The sequence below is a fragment of the Ambystoma mexicanum genome, chromosome 1p, assembly GCF_040938575.1.
Source record: "Ambystoma mexicanum isolate Mex_15411 chromosome 1p, UKY_AmexF1_1, whole genome shotgun sequence".
In the NCBI taxonomy this organism is placed as follows: Eukaryota; Metazoa; Chordata; class Amphibia; order Caudata; family Ambystomatidae; genus Ambystoma; species Ambystoma mexicanum.
The window spans coordinates 1,501,014,196-1,501,038,760 of NC_090921.1; the positions used below are offsets into that span (position 1 = coordinate 1,501,014,196).

General features: G+C 44.9%; 1 protein-coding gene across 2 annotated transcripts in view; it reads left to right on the plus strand.

Moving 5' to 3' along the window:
• Nucleotides 1-24,565, plus strand: part of LOC138456646 (V-type proton ATPase catalytic subunit A-like) — a 373,621-nt gene that overhangs the window by 279,424 nt on the left and 69,632 nt on the right. For both annotated transcript variants that reach the window (XM_069607191.1, XM_069607192.1), the window contains exon 13: nucleotides 960-1,054. In XM_069607191.1, coding sequence (XP_069463292.1) covers nucleotides 960-1,054 — 95 coding nt within the window. The remainder of the gene's footprint in view (nucleotides 1-959; nucleotides 1,055-24,565) is intronic.

Consider the following 24,565-nt stretch of genomic DNA (forward strand, 5'->3'; position numbering starts at 1 on the left):
TGATCCAGATATTGTACCAAAATCCATTCAGTACTACCTCAGAGTCAGGTGGTAGCATAACACTTTCTAGAATGCCACCTGAGACAGTGGGTAGCAATTAAAGGGTATCCTCCAAGTGAGGCAACTTCATAGCTGGAGTCTCTCCAGGGTCAGAGATAGAACACATACTGTAAGTCACACATAGGAGGATTTGCCTTGATGTTTCAGAATTATAATGTGACTAGAGTGAATAAGACACTTTCGTTGATCGCTGTGATGAAGATGAAGAGCCAAAAAGTCATGAATCGTGAAGAGGGCCAAGGGATAATGTGCCAGCTCCACACCATTAGCCAAAGTCTAAAGGTTCATGCTTGCTCTTTCCTCTTATCCAGACCTGAAACCGACAAGACAGTGAGGACCACATAGAAGGGCAGGACCAGCCAAATCAACTTTCCTCATTATGTCTCTGAGAACGCAGTGATGCCTCTAGGGGCAGTAGGGTTACTAAGAGAACATATTTAACCCTGGAATAGTAAGGGACAGACCTGGTAATCTTTTAGCAAAAGGCAAAGGGAATAGCACCGATCCCTGTGATTGCCCCTCACCATTGCATCTGCAGAGTATCACTTCAGCTAAGGAGTGGACCAACACATGGAGTGGTCTTGCGGAGCTTGCCCATGTTTCTGATGTGTGTAGAGTGCCTCAGGGCATAAACCACTTCTCTGATTTGGCCTATGTCCAGAAAGGAACAGAATTGAATCTTCATAAGTAGCAAAATGTAGAATATACAAGTGTAAGCACACAAAGAACTGCGTGTGTTGGGGAATGGTCAGCATAAAGCCACAGACTAGATATGGTCTTTAGGTGCAATTGCAGAATACATGTCTTTTGTCTTTTTCTTCCATCACTTTTTAAGACTCTAGGAAGGTGAAAGTGACTCAGCTAATGGTACATGTTTCTCTGCTTTCACTACTCTGCAGGGCTCCTTAGCAGAAGCTGATAAAATCACCCTAGAGGTAGCAAAGTTGATCAAGGATGACTTTCTCCAACAGAATGGCTATTCGGCTTATGACAGGTAAAGGTCAATTATGGGCAGGTAAAGGAGTATTCTTAAATTTGATTGATGTATAATCCTGACCTAGGTCAGAATCTCATGCGCGAAGTTGTTGCAATACCTTATTTGAGAGCGACATTTTTACACATCACAGGACTACAGTGAACACATTCAGTATTGTTATTTATGCATTTATTTATTGCTTTTATTTATTCACTGATATTGATATTTTATTTGTATCGCGGAAGTGTTCCAGAGAGCAACGAGGCAAGGGAGGGGAAACAAGGGAGGACAAAACAACGATCTTACTAGGCCTAGTGACATTGAGAACGTGGAACTGCAGGGGAGAGGGAAGAGGAAAAGTGCGAGGGGTAGGTGGGGAGTGGAAAGTGCTGAACATGTGATAGAACAACAGCAGGTAGTGCGACTAGCAGGTGGTAAGTGTGAGAATAAGGTGTAGACACCAGGTGTCTGATAAGTGCTGGAAGGGGACTGTAGGGTTGCAGATACAGACCCAAGTGTGGGGGATGCCAGGAGGCAGTGCGGGTGTGCGGCTCGGAGGGCAGGGATCTGGGCACAAAATCAGAGGGTAACCAGGTGCCAAAACAGACAGATTAGCAGGGGAGAGGAACAGCGAAGGCAGAAGCAAAGAGGACTGTCTTGAGGTGCTTCCGGAACTGAAGATGGTTCTCCTCAAGTTTCAGAGAGGCAGGGTGGCTGTTCTAGAGGGAGGCCTCAGCCGAGGAAAGGGATCTACCCCCAACTTGTTGTTTGGAGAAGCAACTGACCCTTTGGGAGTTTGGAGGCAAAGGAGCAAAATGCTTGAGTAGGAACGTATTTACAGAGGGAGAGTTGAAGGTATTGTGGACCCAGGCCCCAGTAAGCCTTGTGGACAATGCAAAGGGGCTTGAATTTAATCCTTGCAGCCACTGGGAGCCAATGAAGAGATTTCAGGGCTGGAAAGATACGATACCAGGGCTTGAGGCCAAGGACAAATCTTGCAGTCCTGCTCTGGATGAGCTGCAGAGGGCGGAGAGTGGTTGCAGTCAGATTTAGAAAGAGGCTGTTGCAATAGTCCAGTCTAGAGAGAACTAAGCTCTGGAGACAGTAAGCTTCTGGGGGAAGGAGAGGAAAGGAAGAGTACCTCTGAGGAGGTGCAGTTAGTAGTTAGACTTTTTTGAGACATCAGGGATGTGAGGAGAAAAGGAAAGCGTGTACTCAAATATGACCCCAAGGTTCTTAGCCTCGCAAGTGGGAGCAGGGAGAGGGCCAAGGGAGGCTGGCCAGAGAGTGACAGGAAAGGCAGACAACTGGCATTAAGGCAGACGTTGTTGGCGGTGCTCCATTACTGGATTGTAGACACACAGTCGGAAATGAGAGAGGGCGAAGAGGTGGTGCAGGGGAGCCTAAAAACAGGTTGGGTGTCATTCGCATAGCATTGAAAGTTTGAGCAGAGAGCAGCAATTCTAAGGGCGCTCAGTGCCAGGTATTGGTCGAAGAGCCAGGGAGAGAGGTTAGAACCCTGGGGGATACCACAGGTGGAAAGTGAGATAGAGGAAAGGAAGCAATATTTTACCCAGTCAATGTACCTGTCCTATATGTATAAAGCCATATCAAATGCCCAGCTCCATAATTTGATTAAAGCTCAGGACTCCAGTGAATGCATTCAATAAAAAGAACATCTAATACCTGAGACATTGAAGCATGTGATGTAGTAGCGCTTTCAAGCATAGAGACTTTCGGACACCTGCCAATCCTGCTGTGCTTTTAGGCCCATGGGTAACATAAGAGGTGTATTTGTAGAGCTCACTTTCACCCTCAGAGGGACATTGTGGTGCTATTAACAAAGAACAGATGTTTATTCTTACCCAACTTAATGGTACTCATGTTTTCAACCTCGGAAGGATGAAGGGCTCAGTGGACCTGCCAGGATTCGAACCAGTGACCATGAGGTCAAACACAGGCCCCTGTAGTGGATTCATTAGTCGACTGAGCCACATACCGGATTAGGACACAAGTGCGGGAAGCCCTTCGTCTGCTGGTATAAATCAATCAATCAAAGTTTGATTTCCCCCTGTGAACATACACTACAGTATAAAAGTACAGTAATAGCATACTCTTTTCCTGTGCCTTTTCCACAACTTGGGATCTGGAAGAGTTTGATATGGAGGGACAGTTCTGTGATTTGTGTTCTCGTGATTTGCCATGTGTGGGGGTCCATAATGTTTACATGAAGTATGTTTGTTTCCTCTACTGCCAAGACCTTCGAGTCAAGGACTAATCAGTTCCCAAAAAGAGCCTGCATCTCCAGGGCTGCCCGCCCTTATGCAGCAAGATAATTTTCATTGGGCTTTGAAACCTGAATGTGCCTAATAAGAAACAATGGACCTCATTACAAATGCGGCAGTTCAGTAAAAAAATGCTGGTAATTCCACCATTTTTACTGCACTGCTGGTATCTGATTTGGATCTTGAAGCTGAGGATTTGCTTCCAGCATCAATCTGGAGCTGAAACTTCCACTTTAGGGTAAACAATCAGTTATTATTTATTTATTTTAATGTGCATAGCTCAACATTCAAGCTTTTCACAAAATCAAAAACGGTATGAACACAGAACATTAAAACTCAGCAGATTTCATGATCACTTCCCACAACTGCTATTTAAAACGTGTATTAATATAATACCTTCAACCTACTATTCCCTTAATAATTACACACATGCCTACCACATTCTCTCATCTGAATACCAAGTCCTAAATCCAGTGGTACATTTTAAAATGTCCACATTTATAGACACAAAGTACTGTTTAAAGCAATCTTCTCAGGATGTCACATTTATGGTATTTTATTTGCCATTTATATTGCGCTCTATATATCATTTCTGGCTGCCTTAGGCATGTGTAGGACGCTTATGTGTGCAGCTAGGCCGGTTTGTCATGGGATGTAGCTGTGTTTTATTAGAATGATGAAGTGTTCATGGGGTAATGTTCATATGTGAGAAGCTAGGCCGGAATTTATCAAGGGGTGTAGCTGCACTCTAATTGTGTGCTGGTGTAGAGTAGAGAGTAAGCATAGTGATATGGGAGGTGAGTGTTTGGGTGGGATTATGATCTAAGGAGTTTGCTATTCTGGATTTTAAGCGTGCGTTTGCTTAATAGTGACTTAGTAAGCGTATTCAGTGGCATCATTGCTTGGGATCTCATTGAGCATTTGTCATCGGGTTGCAAGGACTCAGTCGCCTCAGATGGTCGTGCTCAGCATTATAGAAAGAGACACATTTTGAGAGCTTTGTGGAAGGTCATATAGCCTTGGGCGTTTCGAATATATGTGGGGAGTGAGTACCACCGAGTTGGGGCCAAGGTTGAGAAGGCGGATCCTCCGATCCTGACAGTGGTTTCCCTAGCATATCCTTTGAGATTGCAGTCCAGAAGGCAAGTGGAAATGGCTGCAGGGAGCAAGGCAGAGACACACCTGATTATTCCAACCAATTGCAAGAGGGGAGGGTGGGACTGGGAGAAAGCCAGGCACAAACAAAGGACTACACCCCAGGGACTGCACACTCTAGATGCAGGTCAGCATAGAAAAACAGGATGAGAAGCCAGAGAAACACAAGAGAACCCCACCAGAATAGCACACACTGGTAAAAAAAAAACAATTGAAAAAACACGCAAATCCCTCCACTAGAGTACATAAAACAGGCCAAAAACGGATTACAATCAATGTACAACTACTAACTGAGCATCAACCAGCCCCAAGGCTGCTTCCCAAGTTGTATACAGAATATGCACTAACTTGCACAATCTACATGTACTTTTCCCTGTGTCTATTCCCAGACTGGGTCCCGTTGCCAATGGTGTTGACAGATGATTAAGCCTAATCAGCAGGAAAAATCTCTTGAGTCATGGTAATGAAAGCGTTATAAGTGTTACAACAAATAAAAGGTGTTTCTTTGGGGTCATACACTTACATGAGGTTCTAGCGTACCCGATTTTTGATTTTAGCTTCTCTAAGTGGGTATAATTACAATCCCACAAGCCCAATTTTTTGGGGAAAATTTCACAAAGCTTGTAAAAGTGAAAATTCCAGTCAGGCTTTCAGTCAATGTCTTCGAATCCTTCAAGTTTATGGTTTCATAGTCACTCAATGAATGTACCTTCAACTAGGACATGTTCCGGCCCAATAAATGTAATAATGGGCAGGTTGGATTTTTTTACTGACTTTATATATAAAACCCCCGCCATTGCTTAAGAGTACTGGCCAATGACAGATGCCTAGGCTCCAATCCAATAGCCTCGATCAGGATGCATTGGGCCAGGCCTAGTACACTTCTCTGGATCAGTGGAATTACAGTGACGGAATGACTGCTAAAGGTAATTCCAATAAGATACCTATGGACTTCTATGGACTACAAAAATGGGAAATAACACTGCGCTTCCACCACTCGTAATTTCAAGGTAAACCCAAGGGATCGAGTGGCAGTTACAGTGAAGAAGTTGGGTGATAATTTGGCAGATTTACCACTGAATTACCAGCAAACTATTTTCGCAGCCCAATGTGTGCCTTTTAGCTGAGACTGTCTCTCTGACTCTGTGTTTCCCACATACTTATTCTAGACTGAACTCAACTCTTGCACCTTTTAAGTCTATCCCTTCCCTGTTCATCCCACACAACCCCTCTTCACGCCATGATGGACAGGAAACTCTTTGCATGGCCAATAGCCGCACAACCCGTGCCCCCGCTGTACCACCTACACACCATCTCGCTCCCCAAACAAATCTCAAAAGTGAGAATGATATTAACAGAATCATTTTGGAAACAACAGAGTGGAAACTCACTGTGCAAAAGCCAGGTGTTAGCCATTTACCTCTTACTCTAGGGCATTCTACAACAATTTGGAGGCAGAGTAGGGACACCAAATGGATTTAAAATGTCTGCCATGCATTTCTCCAGATCCTTTAAAAGGCACATGCTTTTACACCTGCAGGTACATGTGATTTTCACTGCATTACATTGTAAATGCTGTCTGCTTAAATTTCACTTTCTCTGCCTTGTCTTCAAATCCCTCCATGGTCTTGCTCCCCTTTATCTCTACTCCCTTCTCTCTTTCTACTCCCCCTCCCATCCCCTTCGATCCGCTGACCATTTCCTTCTCACTGTACCTCCATCCCCCTGTGCCTCCTCCCATTTCCGTTCCTTCCAACTCCTAGCGCCTCTGCACTGCAACTCCCTTCCTCTCGCAATCCGCTCCACCCCGACCTTCTATTCATTCCGCACTTCCCTTAAATCCCTCCTCCTCCATTCTCCTCCTTGAAACCTCCCCCCCTCTGCTACCCCTCCCTCCTTATTCTTTCCCCTGACTATCTCTCTCCCCTCTCCCACCTCCCTCTCTCTCTCTCCCTTCCATTTCCCTCCTCCAACTCATCACCACCCCTCCCCCCCTACCGACTCCCATTCCTATATTCCCCCTTTCTCCTTCAGTTAATTGCTCTTTTCACTGTTTTGTTGAATGATTCATATTGTAATTTTGCTTCCACCGTTATATTGTTTATGTTTTTATGTATCATGTTGTTCCACTGTACAGCGCCTTTTTGTAAGGCGCTTTATAAAGCAATAAATCAAATCAAATCAAATCAAATCAATCAAATTAAAGGTAGTCAGCATTTACATTTTCATACAAAATGGGCTGTAAAAGCATCACATAAAGTTGATGTCCCCTGCTTACACATTGTGCTTCGGACTGCATTTTGGAAATGTAGAAAGCTGCATGGCAAGGACCCATCAGCACATAAGTGCTGATGTCGGCGATCCCCTCCATGAAGTTCACATATGTGTCTAAAATCACAAAGGTTGATAACTATAATATCATAAAGAAATGCATAGAAAATGCATTAAAACACACACATTTGTTGCTGTGCCATTCCTTTCGATTATCACTTATAGGGACATTGTAAGATTGACTATTGTCCTGCAGCAAATGTATTTTGACACTACTTTTAACCAAAACAAGTTGATGCCAATGATAATCTCAATTATGTACCATGCTCTATGAGCCCACTTCAAGTATCCCTTGAGGTACGCCTATAATATTACGACTGAATTTAGGTCGTGAGACTCAGGAGTAGTCTAGACTCAATGAATACCTATGCTCTCAAGGAATCCTGCAGCCGAGGAAGGTTTTAGATTACTGTCCCATTTTTCTAAGTTGTCACCAGTCCTGGGGATAAATCCTTTGCACATGTACCGGACTCCCACAGACAATTTGCTCCTTGAAGGATGATTTATCTATTATTTCTTCAAAGACGACTATGGATCCTGGACCATTCTTGGAGATGGCCCAGCCCAGACCAAAACCTTCAAGGGTATATAAACTCTGGTTTATTAGATAGATACTAACTCTTTAGAAACGCTATCCAGTTGAACCACTCAAGCATGATAAGTGTCTTATCTGTGAACATGTTGATAGTACCAATGGTCACACTGGTCCCAAGCAACTGTTTTGCATGCAAATCCTGTTTCTCCTCATTCTCATCACAGATCTTTGGTGGCAGCCTAGAATATAGCAGAAACCCACCATTACTACGCTGTACACTCACAAACATTGCCCACTCAGTTTACGGCGCCATTACTGGCCTTCACCCCTCAGTGTGCCAGAACCCTACTTCTTCCACCAAAATACACACCATTACTGTAATGTACTATACTGTGCATAAACAATGCATATGAAAATGGAATGTTGATAAGGCTGCTATTTTACGCCACCCCCAGGTTACAACTGTTTGGTGTGTGATCTAATTGAAGTCATATGGCTCCCTTCAGCCAAATCAAGGTGATTTTTAGAAGCATGCCTTACTGTACTGTAGACAAACTTGACATAAACACAGCACGTCCCCCACGCCCCACTCAGCCCAGTATAACTGTAAATTCTTACTCACATCGCCGTCCTTCGTTTACAACCCAGAACTCAGTGAGCAAGGTAGATCACTCAGTTTGCCATTTGAATCCATGATAGGAGAACAGTAGAGATCTGAGCTGGTGAACAGTTTGCCCATCACTTTCCGTAATGAGGCAGTCAATGATCTTTCACAGGCATCTACAACTGTAAATGTAATGTAAGGGAATGTAAGGGAATGTCATTGTTCACAACCAGGCACATAATACACAGTACGTTTGACTTTTCATGCAGAAGTGGTAACATAGTAAAGTATGGCAGGTGACATAGTTCACAAGTGCATAATAAATAACTGTACAATCTAAAACAACTCGGTCCCTTAAATGGGGTAGGGTGGAGGGGTACATAAAGAATGCATGTGCAGTAGAAAAATGGATTCTGTGATGAATCGCGCGATTCAGTCACTTCTCCCCAGGAGGGAGCCTCTCCCTGTGAGACTAGGCAGGCGAGCCCGCTAGGCAATACCATCCATTCAGGGCTAGAGGCAAGCAGGACTTCAACGGGAGAGACTCCACCCTTGGGGACAAGGACTCCCATTCTAAAAAGGACTTCCCTAAAGTGCTCACCCACAGTCCACCAATACCAGCTTAACAGCCACACTTCTAAGAAACCAAGAAGAACAAGTGAATGTTTGATATTGTGATATAGTACCATTGATTCACTATGAAGAAACGTATTGGGCCAATACTGAGAATAAGAGTGCTTGAGTAATACATAATCCTAAAGCAACCGAGAGAGAAAGGGCTCAGATGCTACGCTGGGGAAGGCCAAGCTACACATTATAAAAAGAGAAAGAGGAGCTCTAGAAGGAAGGGAAGCCTGGGAGTTTAAATCCAGTCTTGCTGTGAAAGCTGAGAGAAGCCAAGGAGCGCAGAATACAGACCTGGAAGACAGCTGGCATAGGAAACTGATGCAAGAGAAGCTGAAAACCAGAGAAGCTGGTGAAAGGGAACCCTGTTCAAGGAACCAAACAGTGAGTGGTGGCGTGACCGAGACGTGGTGGACTGTCCAGTACATTAATGATGCCAATTCCTACATAGCAGAACAGATGCAGTGGGAGAGAGCCAACCTGACAGCCCAGTAAGATTGGAGAGTGAAAATCAAGTGATAATCATTAATGGCACAATCTTACTTTTCCCAGTAAAAGTGAAGAGTGGAAACCAATTGATAATCATTACTGGCACAATCTTACTAAGTAAGAGTGAAGAGTGCCACTCAAGTGAGAATCATTACTGGAAAAATCCTACTTGTCCCAGTAAATAGAGAAGAATGGAAACACAGCGAGAAACCTGTTGAAAGTGATGTTACCAGCCCAGCCAGGAAAGAGAGTGGACATTAAGTCAAGATAGAACAATAAACATATTGGACCAAGAAAGAGAGAGAAAGAACCTCAGAAGGGAAAAGGACAGTGCCATGGACACGTTAGATAAGATGAAGAATCCTATTTCTGAATTGTATGAACTAATACAAGTAGTTGCTAAGTACTGCCTGCGAATCAACTACTAACATGAATTTGTTGAGAAGCTGAATACAGGAGAATGGAGTTATTCTCCTGTACTGTAGTTCATTATCTAGAGTTGGACAGGGGACAGTTCTTCCTTTTGGACTTACTTGACTGATGAGCGCCCTAGTTAGTTAGTTTGTGTTACGTAGGGAAAACACATAGCTAAGGGATATTCAGGCGTGTACACCTTTCCATTTTATATAATACAATTCTTGAAATGGAAGACACTCGTCTCTGTCCTTCTTCTGACCCGCCATCATTCTTAGTGTAACATGTTGTTTAACGATATCAATAATTGGTACCTTAATCAGAGTCTATTGACATTTTTCATTCTGGGTAGACATAAATTGCTCATTTGAAAAAAGGCCAAACAACTTACCAGAGTTCAGAGGCAGAATCTGTACTCTGAAGGAGGTTTATCTCTCCATATCAGTGAGGCACCACCACTCCATAGCAACTCAAAATTCAAACTAAAGAAATGAAAAAGACAACCTAAAATTTACCACATATTTCAAGAGGTGTGACTGTTTGTAGAAAGGGAAATACAATTATGGCATTTGTTGTCAAGAAGTTTGACCACTGGACAGATGATCTAAACGTGCCCAGCATCACTGCACAGGCTGTGGCAGATCCTGATGACTACCAAGCCGTGAGGTAAATTGGTGCCCCAAGCGTACATAAACTTTTACCCCTTATTGTCTCTCTCTGTTTTATTTCATTACTGTTTCAGGACAGGAAAATAAAAGTTGAAAAATAAAACAAGAGAACTATAATGTAGATTTATGCAATTAAAAGTGGCATTGGTTGCCAAAGACCTTGCAAACCTGGGCACTCTGATCAATGGGCTGACTAGCTCCAGGTCTCAAGGAGTGGCCCGGCAGGCACAGATAAACCTCGGCTACCAATTTGTGAGGCTACCTGTTGCCGCGTGCACATACAAGCTTGGACCCCTTATGGTCTGTGTATGTTTATATACTATTTGTTAAGGGTTAAACAAAAGCATTGACATAAAAGTAAAATAAAAGCTCAAGCCAATTCAAGAAGGTATTAGAGAATGTGAGATACAAAATCAGCTCCTAGCGTTGTTCCTTTTACGGAGGCCACTATCCAAACCTTTTCACAAGCAAAGCTTCAACTATGTAGCCCACAAACGCGCACATAAGCTTTAAAACAGTGAGGCACATAATCAAACTTCACCCTGCGCTCAGCTCGCCCAAAACCTTGTATATAGGCTGTGAGATTTTCGTCAAGCACCACACAGTGGACAGAGTGACATCATGATGTTACTGACTGGGACAAAGGATATAATATTGGCAAAGAATATTGTTTTCATATGTCGGCTGCAGTAGAAATGTTGATGATAAATTATTTTATCAGCTTTGTCTACCAGATAAGGTAAAAACCATAATTTTCTGCTTAACCTACTCAACAAATACCCCAAAACGAAAATTAAAGCCTAAACAGAAATGGGTTCCTACTGTGGTGCCTGCGTGAAATGTAAACAACAAGTTGATTTCTCATTTTTATTTGGTTCCTGCCAAGGGTTCCGAGGTAGCTACTGAACCAGAGGATACATGTGACCAAGGCTATTTCTGTGCAAGCACGCAAGGAAGACGCAATCCGTTTCTCCCTCTAGTCAGCACTTTGGCCTAGCCTTCAAAGCTAGATGCCAACATCCATCCTTAGCCCCCAACGTCAACTGGTACCCATGCTGCCTGTTTTCAACTTCCTTGAACATTGGTTCATGAACTAGGTTTAGCCACAGAAACAACCGATAGATTCATTATCCTGCATGACTGCATCTCACCTTCTGAGGGAAGCTTGAATCATGTGTCCTCATATTTAAAGCCATGCATGGTTAGATGCGGTTCCGCGTATTTTCCCGCATATGACATATCTGATTTGGCATACTTATAAATGGAATGTTGATGTAAGCAGCAGTTATAATACCACACCAACATTACAGTCGCTTGCGTTTGTGACACCTTACTACCCAGATGTCTGTGCGGCAGCAGGGTGCAATTCCCTTCCATATGTTGAGTACAGGAAGGGTCATAGATTCTCAAAAGCTGCTCATTTTGGTTCTGTCACAGCCATCAAAAAGCATCAGTTTTGTTTAGCATTAAGTCATCACCTAGTATATGCTAGGAGTAGGTGCTTCCTCTTGATAGAGTCCCAGCAGTATCATGAAATATCAAATGTGGATTCAGCATTCCATCTCTTTTTCCTGAATTATGAGGTCTCAGAAGCAATTAAAATGCAATGATAAGCTCTGGTAACATTGATAGTTTGATTATTTTGCAACGATGCCAGCCACGTTCGTAAACCAATAATTTAGGAATGTACTAGTATGCCACCTTTGTTTTGGGATACAGTTGAAGCATTCTTGCTTCACATCGCTAGATCCCAAGCAATATGACACTGATGGAAGGATAAGCTCAAGTCTAATGGTTAAGATATTCAACTGGGATTCACGAGTTGAGTTCAAGCATCATTTTTCAATCTACATTCTTCTGCAGTGTGGTCATATACACAATATGTACGTGTATTGGCAAAGTCGAGGGATCAACAAACGAATTGAAACCATACCCACGTTTCTTTTTCTTTTTTTGTTTGTACCAACAAAACAGGTATTAGGTGTTGACTGAGCAACAAGCTGTGTTTAGGTTTCCACAAAACCTAATGGGGGTTTCTTTAGAACTGTGCCACTCAGTCCTTCTTTCTCTCCCTTAGTTCAGGTCCGCCTTGATGGGTGCAGACAATCATTCGCATCCTGTACGATTTATAATGTCCAAAACCTCTTTCTTGTCCTTTGTTTGGTCTTTTTTGATCATCAGTGAAGTCATTAGGATTAAGCGTTTGTCCACCAATCCGAAACTGGAACCATTAGGTCTTGCGATGATGGTCGGGCATCGGGAACATTGGCAGATGGATAGACCCCATAGGATATAAGGGATCCCCTAAAGATGGCAACAAGTCACCTTGCTTTTCAGACACCAACATTGTTTGTAATAATAGTGTTAGGCCGCTCTATCACGGAATACTCTAATTCATGGCTAGGGATTTCATGGTTGTCACTCACTCACATCACATTTTCCCCTCCTGCACCTCTCTTCACTTCCGCCCATGCCTTTTTACCTCCTTTTCACTCTCTTATATCTCCAATCCTCCTCCCCTCTCTTCTCTCTTATTCCCCTCGTCTGCTTCTCTCTGCCCTTCCACTCCCTTTCCACATCTCTGCTCTTTTGTCCCCTTCTCTGTTTCACCTCTCATCTGCTTTCTCAGATCCACCTCTTTTCTAGTCTCTCCCTTTCTCCCCATGACTTCCTCTTCTCTGCTCTCTTCTTCCATCGACCATTGTTTTCTCTCTGCTTTTCACATCCTTTATCCTCCACCACACACTTGTTCCTTATCATTTGTTTCTCTATTCCTTTGGCCTCTCTCTTCCTCTCCACCTCATTGCTGCTCTGCCACACCCTCTTTCTCACTTTCTCCTCCTCACCCATTCTCCCTCTCTGTATCTCCTCTATACCTACTTCTCTTATCTCTCCCTCTTTGGCCACTCTACCCACTCCTCCTCTATTCTCTTCCATCTTTGCATCTCCACTTCCTCCTCTCCCCTCCTACTCCTTCACCCCTCTACCTCTTTTCGTTCCACCATACTTTATTCTGCCCTTTCCACCATGCTAAACACTCCACAAGGCGGCACTTACCACTGACAATTGCCTGTTGCTTTGGTGCACCTTTATATTGGACTAGGACCGATGCTACTGAGTGCAAGGAGTGGATAGCTGCTTGTGTTTTGCAGCTTTTCCACATTGAGTGGTGGACCGCCCTGTGGGTCTACATAGTGAAGTAATACAGTGGTAGGCTGACATTTTGTTTCTAATTGGTACTATACCTTCACAGCATAAGGCACCTCGCACCTGCAGATTCGTATTTTCCCTAATTATGTTCTGACACCTGCAGGCCTCCAACGTCAACGGTTAGCGGGGCCTAGGGTAATACCTCTGTCGTGCATGACCAACATGATGCCTATGATACCATCCTTTGTGAGCATTATGAGGCCCATGGACAACCAATATCAATACTCAAGCGTCATTGTCTATGTGTGTTCCACAGTAGTCCCTTACACACTTTATGTGTTACAGCAGTGCTTTTGGGAGGGGAGGGGGTTGCCTGCAAACAAGGCTAGGGATGGGCTTGTGAACCTGTGGTATCACCTATATGCCACCTCTGTGGCCCACATCACTGAGCAGGTGATGGTCCCCAGGGTCACCCCATTCCCATGCTCTAACCTCAAATAAGATGCATTTTTACTGCATATAGATGTTTTATATGCCATGCAGCATTCTTTTTTTGATTACATGACAAACGTTGTCATTCTTCATTCGTAGGTTTTTTCCCTTTTTACAACATATACACAGAGTTCTAGAATGTAGTCACTTTATGGATCAATAACGTTGACCCATTTTAAACATGTTGAACTGATAAATCCTGATTATCTGAGGAGTTTGGAGATTCTGTGGATCCCTTTCGTGTGTACATAACACAACTAAACTGTGCTACTTTACTTTCACGTTGTACATTCTTCGAATTTAGTACAGTACACTAGACTAAACCTATGAAAGACAGCTTACATTTATCAAAAAAGATCCCTTTGTGTCTTTTCCCCTCTTTTGACAGCTCCTGTTCAGTTCAATAACTCTAGAAGGGACCAACCTTTGATCATTAAGTTGCCAGATCACATTGTCAATGCCTTTTCTTTCTATGATTTTCTGATTTCAAAACTGTGATGTGTGACTTCCTTTACTCGTAAGGCAATGTCCCTTGTTCATTGATTCCTTCTTTCTCCAAGTTCCCCCAGTTTTGAGATGCAACATTATTTTATTTTCAAAAGAAAACACCCAACCCAACTTAAGGCTCAATATAATCATCTTGGTTCAATCAGGTACACACCATTGACAATATTGTCATTATGTCCAAACTCAGGACTAATATCATTCTGGCTTATTACCTGGACTTTATGAAGGGTCTGAGATGCAGAGTTTCCCGTTTAGGTAGCTAGTCCATATCATCTCGTCTGTTCGGACACCTCTATCAGACATGATCATTATTCTACAAACCACAGCTTACTCTTCTCATTAGGAGCTGTAAAGGCGATCGGGACTCGATCACAGCTGGCTTTCAGATCTTCGTCTGCGTCTTTGAAGACTTTGGGTGCCAGGAAACCCACTAGCGGATTGTCCTCGGTTCGTCTGTGACCTTGACTTTCTCTGGTGGGACAAAGCGGTCGACAGTGATGAGCAAGGGAGTCCTGAATTCAAATGTCTTAGGCAATGGAGCATTGCGGCTCCGGTCGACGATGATGGTCGTTGACTGCGATGAACTTCAATGTCCGGGTGCTTCGCTTCAGATTCCTCGGCGGTCCCCGTCTCTGGTAGGAAGCCTTTTGAGGACTGACGTCCAGGGAGCCTTGCTGAACATAAGCTGGTGCACGATGGTCCCTCGTAGCTCGAGAAGAGGTCTCCTAGCCAGGTCATCTCTTGGATAAGTCCTTGACAGACACAGCAGCTTTCAGATTGGTGAAGGAATGCAGCAGCATTTCTTCTTCTTCCAGCGGGCTTCAAGGAAAGCAGCTTCAAGTTTCAGCTTCAGCTTCTGAACAATTCCAGTAAGTGAGAGGTCTCCAGATATACTGTTCTGTCTCTCATTCACACTGCTGGGCCCCGCTCAGCAGCCAATCATTCCGAAGGGCATTCATGCAGGGAGGCAGCCAATCAGGCTCACAGTGCATTCTGGTCATTCTTCTCATTCGAGACACTCACAACAAGGAATGTGGATTGGGACAAGTACCCAGCCATTCAGCACTCCACACTGCATTCAAACCAGTTTCGGGCAGAGCTGTCTCAGTCATTGTGTCACACACCAGAAACCAGACACCCATAACATGAAATGTATATTGGTCGCACACACGGCCTCTGCCTGAATGATGTGAAAACTGAGCTTCTCCTTGTCAGTTCACCCAATAACCTGTTGAAACTCAGCCCCAATTACAATAGCTTCATCATCGATGGTAACACTATTCCCATTGTCAAAAGTGTGAAAACCCTTGGTTTTTATCTTGATGCCAAGACTAACCTTTCCAAACAAATTAACATGACTGCCTCTGCTACTGCCTACACGGGTAAGCTGATCAGGGCATGTAGACCGTTCTTCTCCACTAATAGCTGCCTTACGCTGCTACTGCCTACACGGGTAAGCTGATCAGGGCATGTAGACCGTTCTTCTCCACTAATAGCTGCCTTACGCTGGCCAGGGCTCTTATACAGTCCAAACTGGACTACTGTAATAGTCTTTACCTAGGCGCAAACCAATCCATAATCAATAAATTACAGGTACTCCAAAACAACGTGCTATGAGCAGCTTTAAACATCCCCAGGCGAGAGCACAACTCCACCACCAGAAAACCATGCAAATGGCTGTCTATACAACAAAAAATCGACTTAAAATCCATCTGTCTCACATACAAAGCCTTAAAACAGCTAGCCCCACCTTATCTAACCAACAAATTCACCCAGAAATCTGCTACCAGAATCACTAGATCCTCTAACACATTATGCCTAACAGTGCCCAGATTTACCCTAAAAAGAGCTGGAGGATCCAGCTTCAAGGTCCTTGCCTCCTAACTTTGGAATACCCTACCACTTAACATCAAATCCATCAAATCTTTCAGTCTTTTAGAAAACAGGCTATTTGATGGTTACCGGATAAAAACTAGCATTTATCATCGTCTCTGTCCCATGCCTGGTGTCACAGCCTATTCTTTAATTGTGCTCTTTACCTGCAAACTCTATAATGCATATCTGTAAACTGTATATAATGTACTATGTAAACTGTATATAATGTACTATGTAATAATGTCCCTAAGCACCCTTTTACCTCTGGGTCTGGAGTGCTATATAAATAAATAAAACAAACAAACAAACAAACAAACTTCATTCACCCAGGTCCCACCCCAAGGGCATACCCACAACATACAGCCATTGGGAAGGCTCCCGCCAGTCTGGCCTGGAATTCCCTTCAAAACCATATATGCAACTTCCACTCAACAGCCACTCAGGGGAAGGGACAGAGTCGGGGCTTCCCAGTACTTTGGTAAAACAAGGTAACAGGCAATAGAAAGCAAGAGGCAACAGGGGTCATCTTGTCTCCTATCAGGAAACAACTAATTCCAATGGCAGGGCCTGGGTATCCCAAAATGGAGGATACTCAGCACACCTGTCAAATTCAGCATGGAGCTGTCACCAGCCCATACCCTTCTATGTGGGCCACACACAGGTTCCCAAAAATATACACTAGGGGTAAAAGTTGTACCCACACTCATGGGTGCCATAAGGGTATCCCAAGGGTCTGTTCACCAAATCAAAAAGAGGAAGAGCAGCACTGCCAGGAGTCCCACGTGGACTCCTGTGCAGAAAATAACACAGAACACACATGATAAAAGGAGTACAGGAGAAGGACATGGAGGCCATGTCCCTCCAATGCATTTCCAGCACCACAGGGGCCTTTATCATAAACTCTTCCTCATAGTGTTGGACGTTCTCCCAGTGAAGCCTGCTTCTTTTGATTATTTCGTGGGCTCTGTTTAGTTTTCTTTGTAGGTTTGCCTTATTTCATGAGAGAATAAGGTGGCTCTTACAAGCATAATGTGACAAAGTATTAATAGAACATACAAGACAGACATGTAATTCAACACCTTAATGTAGGAAAAGCAGGTTAGGTTTGAGGAACTCTTGAAGGATTTAGGGTTCTAACTCAATGTCAAAAGTGATAACTATACAAAAGTGTCAGGATGGAAAACCTAATGTGTGGAAAGAACCTAACAGCATGGAAGGATCCACACTTTTATTCCCTAGCTTCAGAAGTATTTCTAGAAAATCTCAAAACTATTAGTATGGATTCCAGCATCTATCTAAGGCAGTATGGTCCTTTCAGGCTTGCCTAATACTATAAACAGTCTTGCTGAAATAATCACCTCTTAGCTCAGACTTAGAACATCCAGGATATATCATCTAGCAAATTTCTTTGCTTGGTGCACAATCTCAGGGTTAAAGCGCCCAGCTCACTTTCTGACTTTCCATACCCAGGGAATAGCACTCAACATGTTTCTTAAATTCAAAGTCCAAGGGACATTGCAACTAGCATGCTTCTTGACTTCACAGGTGCACGTGTAGCATAATATAAAAACGATAAATAACAGTAATATATCAGCAATATAGACTGTTGCCCACAGTATTACAAATATGTTATTCAATGTGTTCCTCTGAAATATTTTCTGACTTCTCATTGAGCCCAGTGTTGTGACCTGGTGGGCAGGAATAGTCCAAGCACAGACCAGCTGTGAGCCACTTGATGTAGGAAGGTTCCAGTTACTCGTCGGCTATGTACATGACAGAGAGACAGAGATCAGACCACCCACCGGCCATCCTCACACACCCCATCTCAGGCCCCAACTGTCACTCTCAGAACACTCACCAGCAAACACTCTCCAACATTCTCCTGACCAGCCAATCCCCTCAGACACCAACATTCTAACTGCACACATAGGTGGCCAGAAGGACAAGACAAGACTACATTAACACATCATAGCATCCCCCATCCTACATAAACTCACACACACTAATTGAAGCCACATACACACCACCTGTTGTAAAGGAGGGCTGGAAAATCCCTGCCCTGGCGGAACAGACAGTCCTGGAAGTCCTGTGACCAGTTACGAAAATAGTCAAGGCAAATGGCAAAGGACTATTTTAAGCAACAATCCATATCAAACAGGGACAGCATGCAAGCAATAGGGACGGAGCTCTCTAAGGGCCTAATATGAAGCAACAGTTTATAAATCCAAAATATGCCATTGATGTCACATCATTATCTTGGTTACAAAAACCTACAGGGATTTGGGATTGGTTAGAGGACTTGTCTACATATGGCATGCACAGGTGTTAGTTTTTTCATTTTTTTCATTGGCTACGATTATCTGATGGCCCCAACTCGGACCACAGTCCGATTAGGCTTTTGAAGAAGAGGAATCTCCTCTAAACGCGTCAGCCGTTTTAAATTGGACTAGTGGATACACTTTGCCTGTATACTCTTCACGATTAAATTGCTTTGTTTCATAATACTTGTCTGTATAAATTACTCATGAACTTGAACACAGAAATTATGCATCACTAAAAATGTGAGTACTATTATCTAAACCGAACCATTAACCGCCATATAGACAGTACCATACAGTATGCAGGGGACGGGAGGATTCCAATCTTGGAACCTCTTCCTTTTTCTTGTATATAGTGGAGGCTTTGTGCCAGGGCCCCAGTTTCTCCCCTGCACCTTTAATTCCTTAAAAGAGCATTGCTGTATCCTACATATAAAAACTCTGTCCATTGAGTATTGATGAGCATCTGTAACCCCATTTCTCAACTAGGACCACCCCTAATTTGATAAAAGTAAAAACGGCATAATCATAACACTCATAATTGGCTCCTGCAACAGTTACAAAGGTCATAATTTCGAGAGTTGTGATTGGCTGGCATTGGTCTCTGGCGTTGAGCAGGTGAGGGAAGTTCATTATCTATCCCTTGTGGCCTCGTTTGGCAAATTGCGTTGTGCTTTTTAAAACTTTAGTGCTCCCAGCGCTGTTGCTTTCTGCCTTCTCCCTCCCCGCCCCTCTCATCCCCTGTATTCATTTCTGTATTAACCTGTTCCCTGCCTCCCCCCCTGATTGATGACTTGTTGGTAATCACTGACTTCCCTAGGGCAGCCCACTGCTAAGGCCCGCAAGGCAAAGGGTTGCTTCCACAGAGGTGGCTCCATATTGTGTCTGCAGGTGTCAGCAGGGGAAGCCAGTTGCCAGTCGGCAACCAGCAGTGCTTAATTAAGGTAGGAGTGGCACGGGTTAGGTATAGACCCTGCAACCTGTCCATACAGCAGATTCTCAAACTTGGGTGTGTTTTCTCCTGCTTTTAAAATTGCATTGTGAAAGTATTTAAAAATTGCATTGTGAAACCTAGGCTTTTCCCACTTTTCAACTTGTCAGGACTCTCAAACATAAATGTGTTTCCTCCAGCTTTTAAAATTGCATTGTAAAAGTATATAAAAATTGCATTGTGAAACACAGGCCTTTTCCCCACTTTTCGCGACTTTCAAACTTAGGTGTGTTTTCTCCTGTTTTTAAAATTGCATTGTGAACGTATTGCTGTTCTGTGGCTTTGCCCCTAGCAAAGCACTCATCTAGTGACCCTTTCTACCACTATCTTAGCGCCTGTCGTCTTGTCCAAATTTCAACTTGTCGCATCTCTCTGTCTTGTCTGGTTGCTCCCTGCCCTGTCTCCTCCCTAGTGTTCTCCCCTTCCCACTCCCTTCCTCTTCTCTCCTCTCCCTACCTTCTATATGGTGCTCTCTGTTGCTCCTATCTTTTCTAACTGCTTCTCTATCGACTATCCTGCTCTCCTCACTAAATCTGGTAGGAACATTTTTAAAAAGGACATCCTGGTCCCCAACCCTAGGCCTCCCTTTCGCTGACACCTATACCAGTGCCTCCTCCAGGCAAACCTTCACAGACATCCTCTTTTTCGTTCCCTCACCAGACCTATGGACTCTACATATGGTCTCTGTGCTCTCCCCTTTCTCTTCCTCTCCCAATAATGGTGGCACCCGGTGGGAGGCCCTCTTGGCCTCCTTCCACTCCTCTAAGGTCATCATTAATGTTTACTTGAATGGTACCATCTTGGTCCAAGGCCCTCAGGCCATCCTTCTCCTCTTAGATAGACGCTCCCTGCGCCTCATCAATTTCCTTTCTTCACCTGTTGTCCCCTCTCTCTCCTCCACAGCTTCCTCGCCTACCCCTGCTGTCTCCTCCTTGGCTACCTTGCCCTCTCCTTCCTCTTCTGCCCCCCTCGGGCTGTTTCTACACCTCCGCAGGGCGTACCACGGATTTGTACCCCTCCCCGGAAGTCTTTCAAGGACAGCAACCTTCTCCATAAGGCCACTCTCAACTCTCGGTCAGCTGTGAAACACTCCTCTGACATCTGCCGCCTGATGGAGGACATTGACTTCGATGTCCTCAGTCTCACCGAGACATGGTTCACGGCCAGCTCTGTCATGAGCTTTGACACTCTCCTCCCTGATGGCTACAAGATCCTCTCTGTGCCCAGATCCAACTCTTCTGGAGGGGGTGTAGCTCTGATCTTCCCTGAGTGGATCCCTGCCTCTGTCATTCCTACGCAGGCCTACTCCTCTTTTGAATGCCTCATCTGCAGGCTCTCTCTCTCTCCTAGCCATTCCCTTACTTTGGCTACCATCTAGCGGCCCCCTGGTCAGATCTCTTCCATCCTCTCTGAGTGGGAGGACCTCTCCTCTTTACTCCTGGTCTCAACCACTCAACTCCTCCTTCTTGGAGACTTCAAAATCCACCTGGATGCTTCTTGTCCTCCCACTGGACTCTTTTGTGACCTCTGCGACTCTCTCTCACTCTGGATGTTCTGATCTCTTCAGACCTTCCCCTTTCGATCCCTCTCACCATTCCGTTCTCCTGGAGTGATCACTTTCTCCTTTCCTCCCATCTCACCCTCTCTACCCCTCAGGCCAAGCCAACTCCAGTACTGCCACCTACTTTCTGGGTTATCTGACCCATGAAGCGTGAGTCAGTTGAGGCTTTTACCGCCTCTTTACCACCCCCCGTTCCCGCTTGGCTGACGCAACCCTTTCCATGCTCCACTCTGCTATATCTAATACTCTCGATGTTCTTGCCCCTGTCATGCGGATCTGCTTGAAGCCCAAAGCCAAGTGCAACTCTTGGTATGACTCAGACTTTGTCGCTCTTAAACGCAAGTACAGGGTGGCTGAGAGGAAATGGCGTGCTTCTGGTACATCCTCTGACAAACTGGCCTACTGCCTGTTCCAAAGGCAATACCGGCTCTCCATCCGCACCAAGAAGAGAGCCCATACCCAAGCCTGCATCTCTGTGGCATCTAACAACTTGGCCAAACTTTTTAAAATCTGCAAGGAGCTGGCCAATCCTGCTGCAGTCTCTACCTCTCCTGTCCCCACCCAGGACCTCTGCACAGCCCCAGCTTCTCATTTCATCTCAAAAACTCAGGACATCCTGTCCTCTCTCTTTTCCTCTACCCCTCTTCCCTCTACTCTCTGCTCTTCCTCTGCCCCTTCTTCACCCACCTCTCCTCCCTCCTTCTCTGCCTTTTCCCTGTTCTCCTCAGACGAGGTTTCTAGACAAGTCCGATCTATGAAAGTCTCGTCAAAACAGCTTCACACCTGTTCCTCCAAAACCATCAAGGACCACATTGACACACTGGCTCCTGCTCTGGCTGATTTCTGCAACCAGTCCTTCGCCACTAGAATCATCCCCTCCCCCCCGAAGCATTCCCATGCGCACCCTCTTCTTAATAAACTCACTGCCGACCCTTTCTGCCCGGCTAACTATCGTCCTATATCCATCACTCTTTTCCTAGGCAAACTCCTGGAAAAGCTACCCATCTCCCAGCTCAATTTTCACTCTGAATCTGTTTGTTGTCTCCACGACCATCAGTCTGGCTTCAGAGCTGATAGAAGCACGAAAACTGCTCTCCTGAACATCTGTGAAGACCTGTTCTCTAACGTTGATTCCAACACCACCTGTGTCCTCATCATACTTGATCTCTCTTCTGCATTTGACACGGTCAACCATGCCATCCTGCTCAACCGTCTGTGTGATAACCTGGGTATCACTGATCAGGCCCTGGCTTGGCTGACCTCCTTCCTCTCTGACCAACCCTCCCAGGCTCAACTTGGGTCCTTCCTCTACTGTATCTCTATCTCTACCTGTGGTGTTTCTCAGGGGTCTAACCTCTCTGCCTGGCTTTCCAGCCAATACCTGGCACATCTTGCCCACCGCATTGCCGCTCTCTGCCCCAACTTTCAGTGCTATGCGGATGACACTAAGCTCATTTTCAGGCTCCCTTCTGCCACTTCTTCTCCCTCTCTAATCTCTGACTGTCTGTCCGGCACCCAGGAGTGGTGTGCCTCCAACAATCTCTGCCTTAATGCAAGTAAGACCGAGATTCTCCTCATTGGCACACTGGCGCCCTACTTTCTTGTCACTCTCTGGATGGCTTCTCTTGGCCCTCGTCCTGCTCCCACCTGTGAGGCAAAAAAATCAGGGTCATCTTCGACTCCACACTTTTCTTCTCTCATCACATCTCTGATGTATCTAAGAAGTCACATTACCAGCTGAACCTCCTCAGAGGTATTCGTCCTTTCCTCTCCTTCCCCCTGAAGCTCACTGTCTGCAGAGCTCTGGTTCTCTCTAGGCTGGACTATTGCAACAGCCTCTTTCTAAATCGGCCTGCCTCTACTCTCCACCCTTTGCAACTCATCCAAAACAGGACTGCGAGACTTGTCCTTGGCCTCAAGCCCATGGATTGTATTTTACCAGGACAACAATCTCTGCACTGGCCCCCAGTGGCGGCAAGGATTAAGTTCAAAACCCTCTGCATTGTTCACAAGGCCTTCTGGGGCCTGGGGCCTCAATACCTTCAACTCTCTCTTACTAAATATCTTCCTTCTCGAGTTCTTCGCTCATCTGCATGCAACTCCCTCAGGGTTTGCCGCTTCTCCAAGCAGCGAGTTGGTGGTAGATCTCTTTCTTCTGCTGGGGCCTCTCTCTTGAACAGCCTCCCTGCCTCTCTGAAACATTAGGAGAACCATCTCCGGTTCCGCAACACCTGAAGACCTTCCTCTTTGCTTCAGCTTTCTCTCCTCCTCTCCTCCTCTCCCCTGCTGATCTCCTGGCTGAATCTGAAACTACACTGGTTTACCTGGCTACCCTCTGATCTTGGGCCCAGGTCTCCTCCCTGCCAGCTGCACACCTGCACTGCCCCCTGGCATCCCTTGCACTCAGGGACTGTTTCTGTATCCCTACAGCCCCTACTAGCACTTTACACCTGATGTCTGCACTTACCCCTGCACTTGCCACCAGCTGGCCGCACTTTATTCAATTATTATGTATTGTCTTATTTATTTTACTGTTATCCTATGCACTGCATTGCACCCGCTCTTCCCCCAACACTTTTACCCTTCCCCCCACCCCTGCACTTGCGTGATCTCAATGTCACCTGGCCTTGTAGGATCGCTGTCTCTTTCTTCCCTATCTTTCCCCTCCCTTGCCTCGTTGCGCCTTGAAACACTTTGGAATTGGCGCGTTATAAATGCCATATCATATCATTTCATACCAACCTTGGAAATTTGGCAGGCCATGAGCAAAAATAGTGGTATGGTAAGCGAGATCAAGGAGCTGCGTCTTCTAAGTAAATAAGAAACCATCCCTGGTTTCCTAGGCCACATCAATGGTATCTAGCTTTGAACTTGGCCTTGTTCAGTGTCTCTTGTTCTGGGAATTTGCGGGGTGTCTAGGCAGGTGTCTATCTGCGGGGAAGGTCAGACGCTATAATTTGCCTCTCAACACTGTCATGCCACAGAAACACAGCCCAGGCATACTGCCACAAAATTAACCAATAACATCAAAATCAAAACACCTTATATCCAGGACTGCCACTCGTGGATCTACAACCTGCCACACTCTAGCACGAACATCCGAACAGAGGGAAACAATCCAGCAAACAAAAACACTACACACTTAACATGTGCAGGGACAGCCAGGGCAGGGAACCACAGGTTGTCACAACAACAGGACTACTATGTACCCCCTTTTTTGGATACAGAGTCTAGGCGGATCATACCAGACCACCCACGTCCAAACAACACACAAATCAAAGGGTCGTAGCACACATATTTTAGTGCAACAACACAGTGAAGTACGTAATCCAACACTTCCACTCTCACTCAAAAGAACTCTCACAAACAATCTTTCCACACAGCAACTATGCCACCATATATCCCATCCAGATGGATACACATTACAAAACCAAACTAATTCTACCCCTACTCACTCAACCAAAACAATTCTAACAGGTAGTATTGCACAACCTTGAGTACAACAAACAGCCACAAAAAAACAGTGCATT